This window comes from Rhodamnia argentea, chromosome 2 (assembly GCF_020921035.1).
Source record: "Rhodamnia argentea isolate NSW1041297 chromosome 2, ASM2092103v1, whole genome shotgun sequence".
In the NCBI taxonomy this organism is placed as follows: Eukaryota; Viridiplantae; Streptophyta; class Magnoliopsida; order Myrtales; family Myrtaceae; genus Rhodamnia; species Rhodamnia argentea.
The window spans coordinates 20,184,420-20,195,386 of NC_063151.1; the positions used below are offsets into that span (position 1 = coordinate 20,184,420).

The 10,967-nt window shown below is 40.2% G+C and overlaps 1 protein-coding gene across 1 annotated transcript; it reads left to right on the forward strand.

Annotated features, from left to right (window-relative positions):
- Positions 1–2,176: 2,176 nt before the first annotated feature.
- On the forward strand, positions 2,177–9,251 carry LOC115739542 (argininosuccinate lyase, chloroplastic). Its single transcript, XM_048275257.1, has 10 exons — positions 2,177–2,583; positions 3,206–3,586; positions 3,888–4,036; positions 4,622–4,913; positions 5,339–5,503; positions 5,823–6,203; positions 6,526–6,674; positions 7,246–7,537; positions 8,278–8,442; positions 8,826–9,251. Exons 1-10 carry the CDS (start codon positions 2,239–2,241, stop codon positions 9,087–9,089), a joined length of 2,583 nt encoding a protein of 860 aa, XP_048131214.1. The 5' UTR covers positions 2,177–2,238; the 3' UTR covers positions 9,090–9,251.
- The last annotated feature ends 1,716 nt before the right edge of the window (positions 9,252–10,967 follow it).

A 10,967-nucleotide genomic window follows, 5' to 3' on the forward strand; every position in this document is an offset into this window, starting at 1 on the left:
GTCTTTTTGAGATCGTGACCGGGCAACAGCCCCTCACTACGAGCACATAATAAAATATCGAGGGAGTAGCCCATATGCTTATAAGTTCGCTAAGGAGTGGCATGAACAAGCAGACTTAGCGCAGACTTGTCAACGTAAGGCCATGAAACGCATGGCCGACAAGAAGCGACGGCACGTGGAATACCAAGTCGAGGACCTAGTGTCGGCCAAGCTACACTTGGTTCTTTGATATCTGAATGCGCACAAAGAGTTAGTCTGCCGCTATGATAGCCTGTTTCGAGTGTAGCAGCGAGTTGGGAAGGTGGCATATAAGTTGGAGCTCTCACCAAAGTTAAAGGAACATCTGGTGTTCCATGTTAGTATATGCTTAGACAATGGTTTATGTAGATGTGGATGATCCTGACTGAGAAGAGTTGCGGCATTCACCTCTCGAGGCAAAATCCTCGTATGATTAAAATGTTGATTTCATCATGATGGACCATTCGATCTTGTGCATTGAAATGAGAGTATTTGATTCGATGAAAAGGGGTATCAAAATGTGGTCCAAGTTGGGACCCGTAAAAGCTCTTTGGCAATTCAGGAAGCAGATGAATGCCTTCCATGCCGAAGATGTGACAAGGGCATCACCAGATTAGGCAAAGAAGAATGTTACGGATCAAAAGAATTCTAGGCCCAATAAACCAAAGAAATAGCTCAAGAGCCCAAACTAAAACAAGTAGCTGGAAAATTAAAATTGGAATTAGCGCAATTCATAGAATTATAAGCCTTTGCAAGATCTGTTTCTAATCTTGATAAAGCTACCCATAATCAATTGGCAAGAGTCCAACGATTACGTGAATTACTTAATCGATCGAACCATGGTGTCGAGGGGTTCGAATCCCTCATTGCCCACTACCGGCCCAAAAGGAGAAGGCCCTTTCCCTATGGGGGTAGCAAAATCATGATCGGGATAACGGATCCAAGGCTATGGAACTCAGGTCTCCTTTTTTTTTTTTATTCGATAGAAACGTTTTCGTAGCCTATGCTCTCATAAAAAGGAGATCTTGTAACTAAATAGTTATGACTTCAATTTGAAAATAAGGATATAACTCAAAAAAAAAAAACTTGAAACTTCTAGAGGCCCCTAATTGCATATATTTTCAAGTACAATATAGAAAATGTTAACAATTCTAGATATTTACAAAAATAATACCTAGGTTATTGTAGGCATGATATTTGAATATACTGGGGCAAAGATATTTATAAAGCTAATATAAGATTTGTATTATGAGATATTTTTATTATGATTAAATCTCCTACCGTCAAATCTATAGAAATCTAACTATTGTTATCATAAGGGTCTAGATGTAAATGGTAGGGGTGATCGGTTCCCAATCCGATACGGTTTCCCTCAAGAACCGGGAACATGACCGGGACCCCGGATCGGCCACCTTAGGAATCGCGAACCGGACTGAACCGTCGGTTCATCCGATTTCCGGGCGGTTCCAAGGAACCAATGACAAATCTGCACGCCTTCATCTCTCCATACCAAGGCTATATTGTATCATTTTCCTCTGTTGTTGAAAGGGCAATAGACATCATTCAGTTTTTTTATGCCACCATGGGAAGCCATGTACCATGAGGCATTGATTTATCACTTGTGCCAAGAATGCAACTCGGTGGATGATGAAATGAAATTGAGAGTTCATTAAGAATTATTGACCACTAGACCCGGAATCAGGTAAAAGAACCTGATAAACTATTGAGAGTTAGGAACTGCAGGAATATCCAAGTGGAGGGCAAATTAAGTGGGCTCGACTCACAAAAGGATGCTCCACGGAAAATTTCTGATAAAGGCTAAAGATTGTAATGGGATCCTTGTACAATGACCTCAGAAGGTTTCTGCCATACAATCCTATGAGGCGTCCCAGGGTTACTTTAAAAGAAATAAAATTTCAATCGGTCCGGTCCGATTTTATGCCCTTGGAATCGGAAACCGGACCGTCTAGTGACCGGTTCCAATTTTAAGATCCGCGAACCGGACCGCCGCCCTCTAGAACCTGGAATCAGACCATCGGTCCCGATCCGATCCGATTGGTCCGGTTTGCTCAACCCTAGTAAATGGGGGCTCTGCCAAAACCCTCACGCATTAATATAACAAAGCTATTCTCTTTATCATCTTTCCTGGTATTTTCATTCTGGTACGTGGAGAGTGCCGCACGGTTGCCTGACAAAAACCCTCACAATCCTTGAGCTCTTATGGAGTCGACAGCCGCTCCTCGCACCATTCCACTCTACGCGAAACCCGCGTACCCCTCACAAAGCCGAGTCAACTCGCTTCCGGAGCTGAATAAGTTGCCACTCTCTGCTCTTTCGAGGGAGATCAGGCTCCCTGCGGCGTTGTGCACCTCCCCGAACGCCGTCGCCATGAGCGCCGCTGCTCAAAACCCTAATCCCAAGGAGACGAAGCTGTGGGGAGGCCGGTTCAAGGAGAGCGTCTCGGAGACTGTCGAGAGGTTTACCGAGTCCATCTCGTTCGATAAGGAGCTGTATAGGCAGGACATCATGGGAAGCAAGGCTCATGCCAATATGTTGGCCAAACAGGTGATCGTTCTTGTGATACGATGTTTCGCTTTGTTGTTCCCATCGGTGGCTGGTTGAAGGATGGATTGATTGTTTTTGTTGAGTGATTTCGTGGAAGGAGATGAATGTGTCGCGGGGGCAGAGCCGAATGTATTTTGTGGGTCTTGTCTAATGACCGGAATCATATGATGACGTGAAATAAACAAGGATTAAGAGTAGTTTATGGTCATGTCACAAGCAAAGAGATGAGAACGCAGGCTCGTTGCAGAATGTGTTTGGCAACCCATATAGAGATTTTTTTTTTTTCGCAATGGCATATTGAACATTCAGGAGACTTACAAACATATTGACATTCTAGCCTCTTTTTTTCATTTTATTTTCAAATACTGGTAATGCTATGTATCTGAGTGAGCGTAACCAAATACTAAATCTTGGTTTAATTAGTTCATAAACCTTTTTAAAAAATGCAATCAAGTCCTTTCAATGGAGACTACTTAAATTACCTACATTTCACTTAAAATGTTGCACTTTTTAAACAAAGTTTTTAGGACCTTTCACACAAGCTTTGCAAATGTGAAAGCGCCATGCTCAAGGCAAGGTCTAATGGGGTTTGTGCTTCGTTCTTATATGAGTTTTCTTGCAGGGACTAATGGATAACATTGACAGAGATAAAATCTTTGAAGGATTGAGTGAGATTGAGAGACTGATTGAAAGTGGAGAGTTTCAGTGGAGGGCTGATAGAGAAGATGTGCACATGAACATTGAAGCGACACTAACTGATATGATTGGCGAGCCGGCAAAGAAGCTCCATACAGCTAGAAGCCGGAATGATCAAGTTCAGGCCGATTTTCGCCTGTGGTGTCGTGATACTATTGATAGGATTGTAACATGTATCATACATCTTCAGGTGTCTTTGGTGACCTTGGCTTTGAAGAATGAGGATGTAATTATTCCAGGAATCACACATATGCAGAGGGCCCAACCAGTTTTGTTGCGACATCACCTCTTAGGATATATTGAGCAGGTAGTCATAGTTCATGTAATTAACAAGTCTTCTTATGTTGACATGCTATGCTTTAACGGATGCCATTTGGTTATATTTTTAGTTATATTTTTGTTCCTTCTTTTTATAGAAGCAGGTCTCTTAGAGCAGCATTATTCCTGAATATGACATGATTTATGTGATGCAATAAGGTGTTTAATCATGCATATGTATGGTAAATGTTGGCTCTTCATTGTCAGAACGCCAACATCCATTTAAGCCCTTCAAATCTAGTTTTATTCGGTCGCTATAAAGATTGACCTTACACTGTTTTGTCTTGTAGCTTGAGCATGATATTGGTCGTTTAGTAGACTGCAGAGACAGACTCAACTTCTGCCCTCTTGGGGCATGTGCTTTGGCCGGAACTGGCCTTCCAATTGACAGATTTATGACTGCTGAGGAGCTAGGGTTCTCAGCTCCCATGCGTAATAGGTATGACAATCATTTATGCAGAGTTAGATGCTCTAGCAATGTGCTTCTTTTTGGAGATACACAATTTTTTGGTGCAAATACGGACTTGGTTATTCCTATTGTGCTGTCTTATGTTATTTACATATCTCTCGCTGCCTTTGAAAATTTTGTGCAAGATGTCTTCTTATAACGTGAATCAGTCAGCCACGCACCTAGTGTGAATTGGTACAATTTTGGAGGTCCTTTTACATGAAAGTGAAATGAAAAAGTGACAATACAATTGATACTCAACTTTAACCAGACAACTTCCTGAAACAAGAATGTTTATATGCTCTTTATCTCCTTTTTTTTTTTTTTGGTGGAATGCTCTTTATCTCCTTCAAACTGACATTTTGGTGCCTGTTTTGGTTTGTCAAATCTTGTGGATGTCAAGATCCCTTAGCAGTTAGACCATCAAGAGGAGAGGATCATTGTTTCTCTTGCGCTTTTACATTGTTAGGATGAAGTACATTTCTAATGCTGTTGTACGTCTGTTTTGCATATCTACCTTTTCATTTCTCAGCAAGTATCTGGGAAGAGATTGTTGATTCTTGATGTTTTAACCAGTATTGATGCAGTGTCGGACAGAGATTTTGTGATGGAGTTTTTGTCAGCCAACTATACAATAGCTGAGCATCTTTCACGGTTTGGTGAAGAGTGGGTTTTGTGGGCATCAGAGGAGTTTGGCTTTATCACACCAACTGACTGTATTTCCACCGGAAGTAGTATAATGCCTCAAAAGGAAAATCCTGATCCAATGGAACTTGTCGGCGGAAAGTCAGCCAGAGTCATTGGAGGCCTTGTTACCCTTCTAACCATGTGTAAGGGCCTTCCTCTGTCTTACAATCGTGATCTGCAGGTAGATTACATTTGCTAATTTCAATTTATTGATGATTTTATATGCCTGTAACAGGCAATCACACTTGAAGAAAACATTCCTGGCCCATTGAAAATCGTTCATTACATCCGTGAAGATATCAAGAGGCTCTTGATAGTTCATAGATGGATATAAAATTTGATCTTAAAAACTGTTGAATGCTGCTGTGATTGAAATATGTTCATCGATAGAAAATTGCTTGAGGGATCTATATATTGATTTATAGCTGGAAGATTGAAAGGACTAAAAGGATATTCTCTAGGAGAATCATGAAGTAGAAAATAGACAATTTGTACTAGGAGATTCGTTACCTAGTAAGCTCCGACAAGAGCATATATGCTGAAGAACGATATCCTATTCCATCCTTCCTCTCCAGTCTGATCCTCTTATTTTGTTTAATGAGACAGGAGGACAAGGAACCTGTATTTGACAGCATAAATATAATTTTGAAGATGCTTGAAGCCTCAATAAAGTTCGCTCATAATATTAGCTTCAATAAGGAGCGTATATACAAGGCTTTGCCAGCTGGCCACCTTGATGCCACAACACTTGCTGATTACCTCGTTAAAAAGGTAAGTCATGCATGCAATCAAGTCCTTTCAATAAAAGTACTTAAATTACCTACATTTCACTTCAAAATTGTCTACATGACCTCCTTAAATGGCACTTTCTCAACATAAATTTTAGGATCCAATTATATTCTAAAGGTAAAGTTTGGGACTAGGTTCAGGACTTTCTATGAACTTTTTCCGATACTTAAATGAAAACATATGATGCCTAAAGGCAATGATCATGTTCTTATGATTGTCTCCAAAAGACAAAGCCACGCTCAACGATGAATCGGGCAAGGCCTAATGTTGGTGCTTAGTTCTTATATCAGTTTTCTTGCAGGGACAGATGGATAACAGTGACAGAGATAAAATCTTGGAAGGACTGGGTGAGATTGAGAGACTAATTGAAAGTGGAGAGTTTAAGTGGAGGGTTGGTAGAGATGTTGTGCACATAAAAATTAAGGCAGCAGTAACTGAAATGATTGGTGAGCCAGCAAAGAAGCTCCATACAGCTCGAAGCCGGAATGATCAAGTTCAGATTGATTTTCTCCTGTGGTGTCGTGATGCTATTGATGGGATCGTTCCGTGTATCACAAAACTTCAGGTGGCTTTGATGACCTTGGCTTTGAAGAACGAGGGTGTAATTGTTCCAGGATATACACGTATGCAGAGGGCCCAACCAGTTTTGTTGCAACATTACCTCTTAGCATATGTTGAGCAGGTAGTCATAGTTTATGTAATTAACAAGTCTATCTTAAGCTGACATGCTTTGCTTTAATTAAATGGGGATGCCATTTAGTTATGTTGTTATTCCTCTCTTTCATAGAAGCAGGTCTCTTAGAGTGGCATTATTGGGCATAGTACTGTAGCCTCGCACTTCTTTAATATGCCATGATTTATGTGATGAATAAGGTGTTTAATGATGCACATGTATGGTAAATGTTGGCTCTTCATTTGTCAGAACACCAATATCCATTTCAGCTCTTTAATGCTAGTTTTATTCGGTCACCATAAAGATTAACCTTATGCTATTTGTCTTGTAGCTTGAGCGTGATATTGGTCGTTTAGTAGACTGCAGAGCCAGGTTCAGCTTCTGCCTTCTTGGGGCTTGTGCTTTGGCCAGAACTGGCCTTCCAATAGATAGATTTATCACTGCTGAGGAGCTAGGGTTCTCAGCTCCCATGCGTAATAGGTATAACTCAATTGTTTATGCAGAGTTAGATGCTCTAGCAATGTGCTTTCCGTTTGGAGATGCACAATTCTTTTGGTGCAAATACGGACTTGGTTATTTCTTTCGTTCTGTATTGTGATATATGCATATATGCTGTTGGCCTTGAAAATGTTGTGCCAGATGTCTTCTGATGAAGTGAATCGGTCAGCCATGCATCTAGTGCTGATTGATACATGTTTCAGTGTCCTCCTTTTACGTGAAAATGAATGAGAAGGTGACTACAATTGATACTCAGCTTTACCCAGACAACTTCTTAAAACAAGGAGGTTTGTATGCTCTTTATCTCCTTCGAACTGATTTTTTGGTGCCTGTTTTGGTTTGTGAAATCTTGTGGATGTCCATGGTCATCTTCTCATGAGATACTCTAGCAGTTAGACCTTCAAGATAAGAGCATCATTGTTTCTCTTGCTCTTCTACACTTTTAGGATGAAGTACATTTTGATCCTGTTGTGCATCTGTTTTGCTACCTGCCTTTTCATTTCTCAACAAGTGGCTGTGGGAAGAGGTTGTTGATGCTTGATGTTTTAACCAGTATTGATGCAGTGTCAGACACAGATTTTGTTGTGGAGTTTTTGTCAGCCAATTCTATAACAGCTATGCATCTTTCACGGCTTGGTGAAGGGTGGGTTTTGTGGGCATCAGAGGAGTTTGGCTTTATTACACCAAGTGACTCTGTTTCCACTGGAAGTAGTATAATGCCTCAAAAGAAAAATCCTGATCCAATGGAACTTGTCCGTGGAAAGTCAGCAAGAATGATTGGAGGCCTTGTTACCCTCGTGACCTTGTGCAAGGGCCTTTCTCTGTCTTGTAATCGTGATCTACAGGTAGATTACATTTGTTAGTTTTAATTAATGATGATGTTATATGCCTGTAACTGGCATTTGCACTTGAAGAAAACATTCCTGGCCCATTGAAAATTGTTCATTACATCCATGAAGATATCTGGAGGCTCTTGATAGTTTATAGGTGGATATTAAGTTTGATCGTAAAAATTATTAAATGCTGCTGTGATTGTAATATGTCAGTCTCTCCCTATACCCCAAAGTCAGGCTTCCATACGGTTTTAAGTGGCCAGAGATAGAGTTGTATAACGGAACCGGATGCATAACGAAATAATTTCAAAAGAGACTCTCAGAGGAAGATCAAATTGCTATGATCAACAAGAGCCTGAACCCTGAGTATACCAATAGAATAGGTTGACACTTACCCAACTTAAAAAGAAAGGAAGGGGGTCCTTGATCCTTGCTGACCCACATAAAGAACAAAAAAATAAGGAGTTGAAAGGCATTGTTACTGCGTGGATGAGGAAGCTCTTGATGGAGCCTACCTCGGACTTGGGGATGGAACAATGCTTGGGGGTTTGAGTATCAATTTATAGCTCGAAGATTGGAAGGACTTAAAGCATATTCTCTTGGAGAATCATGTAGTAGAAAATAGACAATTTGTAGTAGGAGAGTGACTATCTAGTTTGATAAGCGCCGACTAGTGTCTATATGCTGAAGGACATTATCGTCTTCCATTCTTCCTCTCCATTCTGATCCTGTTATTTTCTTTAATGAGACAGGAGGACAAGAAACCAGTATCTGATAGTATAAAGACAATTGTGGCGATGCTTGAAATCTCGGCAGAATTCACTCATAATATTAGCTTCAATAAGGAGCGTATATACAAGGCTTTGCCGGCTGGCCACCTTGATGCCACAACACTTGCTGATTACCTCGTTAAAAAGGTAAGTCATGCATGACGTCTCACTATGGTTTCTTTTCCCTCTCTTTTAGTTCTGATAACTTAGTTATACTTAGCACAAATAGCTACCTGGTGCCATGGACTTAAAACTTCAGCGGTGTTCTGAATTCCTTCTGTTAACTTATATGCCAAAGAAGTGAAAAGCATCTCTTGCATCTATCTGGTGCACTTGCACTCTCTTTTTTCGTTTTGCTCATGAGCTTTCTTATTAGCAAACTGATGTTTAGCTAGCTCCGCTTATCCCCAAGAAGATCGTGATTTACAACCTTAATAGGACTCTGGTGCCTATTCCACAATAGTATTCATGTGGCGGAGTTAATCTGTCATATCTTGGAGTGCATCTGAATTTTGATTCTTGTTTCCCAGGGCATCCCTTTCCGAACCTCTCACGATATTGTCGGGAGATCAGTAGCATTTTGTGTGTCAAGGAATTGCCAGCTTCAGGATGTCAGTCTGGATGATCTACGTAGTATCAGCCCGGTGTTTGATAGGGATGTGTATGAGTACCTTGGTGTTGAGAATGCCGTCAAGAATTTCTGTTCATACGGATCGACAGGATCAGCATGCGTCGCAAGTCAGATGGACTACTGGGTGAGGAAGCTCAATATGGAAGCATCTAATCCGAACTAATTCAATGATGGCGAATCAACTTATATTGATGAAGCTGTTTTCAAGCAATGGTGTTTATTTGATATCTCATGGTGGGTAGGGAGGGTGATGGATCGTTTGGATATCTCATGGTGGGCCGGTCGAGGGTGTGGGATCGTTTTGACATCACATTTGAGCAAGTTGACAGTAACTTAAAGTGGGATAAATTGATCTGAGCAATGGTGTTTATTTGCTGTGTGTTGAAATTGCTTTCCAAAGTTGTGGGCGGAGACAATTTCACAAATTATCTGGACGAATCCACATATATGAGAAAACATAAGTCACTACGTAAATCCCAGTGAAGTTGAATTAAAAGGTAATTCGAGGTATTCAATTATTACAACCGTTATGAAGGTATATGTCCGCTAAAATGATAGTCAAATTTTCTCTGGGCCTGCAACCGAATGCATCATTGGATAATGGGGTCTGCCGTAGCTTATAGAGTTAGTTTCAATTCCATAGCAGGCACTTCATTTTTAGTCAATTTATTTTTTAGAAAATTCATAAAAAGTCAAAAAAATTGCACAATCAACTTTGAGAGGCTTAGCCAAGCCTAAGGAATCATTTCTGAGCCAAAAATAAATTTTCTTATTTTTCATATTTTTTAATATTTTCTGAAAATAGGAAAATATTCGAAAAATCAAGAAAAACAGCATTATTGGCCGCAAAAATACAAAAAAAGATAGTTCATATTTTTATTTTAATTGCCTTGCCATTTTGGCCATATAAAATTTGAAAAATTCAATTCGGGGTTACAAGTCTCTTTGTTGAGCATAAACCCTAATTGAGCCCAAAAATCACATTTTGAGTAATTTTATTTTCAATTTTTACTTTTTCTAAGTCATGACATTCTCCTTTAATACCCTACATTTCATTTTAGTCCAATGATTTGAATAATTGCATGATTTGGACAAAAGGGACGTAAATGAATTTTTATATTTTAGTTCAGTCATTGGGTTTCATTCCTAATGCAATTAATCAAAATTTATGGATGATCATGCAAAACCAAGACCCATACCCTATATTCTTCACCATTCTGAATCCATTGGCGGGGTTTAATTGGGCTGTCTTCGCCTTTAAGGGTTTGGATTTATCAATTTTCATTCTAAGGTCAAACCTAAAATTTGGGGCTTTTGTATAATTTCAAGCATATTTTTTACGAAAACCACATTTTAAATGAAATCCATATCCTTAAGTCTAATTTTGTGATGTCCTTTGACAAATTATGAATTTTTGGGAGTCGATTAAACAATTTTTGTTCGACCGGGTCTACCGGGTCAGGCTGGATCTGACCTAGCGACTCGGGTGACCATCTTCTTCAACAAAATTCCCTCTCCCACGGAGGTTCAAATGCCCTAGAAGAGCTGGACTTTGACGACCAAATTGACGACTCTCCTGGCCACGATTGGAGATGCCATAGAGTAGGTTTCGAGCGTCACCACAGTTCGCTTTGACACGCCGACTCTCGTTGCTTGGGGCTGCTGGAGCTATGATTGGCCAACTTGGTCATTTTCACGGCAGTGCAAAAAGTTAACTCTTGCACAAACAATCCAAATTAGATATTAATTCGTCCATGCCGAAGACACTAACGAAGTAGAATGGAATCCCTCTCCGTTCACAGCGCCCCCCTAGTGAATCCATTGCAACTTCCCTATCTTAAGTTAGCCAAAACCGAGTCAATCGGACTCATATTTTGTTGTTGATAGGTGTTAGAAAAGTTTCGGCCGTCCGTTCGATGTCTTCTCCGTGAAAACGAGGACCAGTCAACTATTGACATGGCACCACATGGCATGATATGTGGTTGCCACGTTAGTTTAGGAACTGTCCAAACGTTTTTCGAAAAAAAGAAGAAGATCGGAT

What these genes read in the sequence shown, in the direction of transcription:
- LOC115739542 (XM_048275257.1), top strand. Translation starts at nt 2,239, where the DNA reads ATGGAGTCGACAGCCGCTCCTCGCACCATTCCACTCTACGCGAAACCC. An exon ending in CCAATATGTTGGCCAAACAG is followed by an intron (nt 2,584 to 3,205) that starts GTGATCGTTCTT and finishes GTTTTCTTGCAG; the next exon opens with GGACTAATGGATAACATTGA. An exon ending in TCTTAGGATATATTGAGCAG is followed by an intron (nt 3,587 to 3,887) that starts GTAGTCATAGTT and finishes TTTGTCTTGTAG; the next exon opens with CTTGAGCATGATATTGGTCG.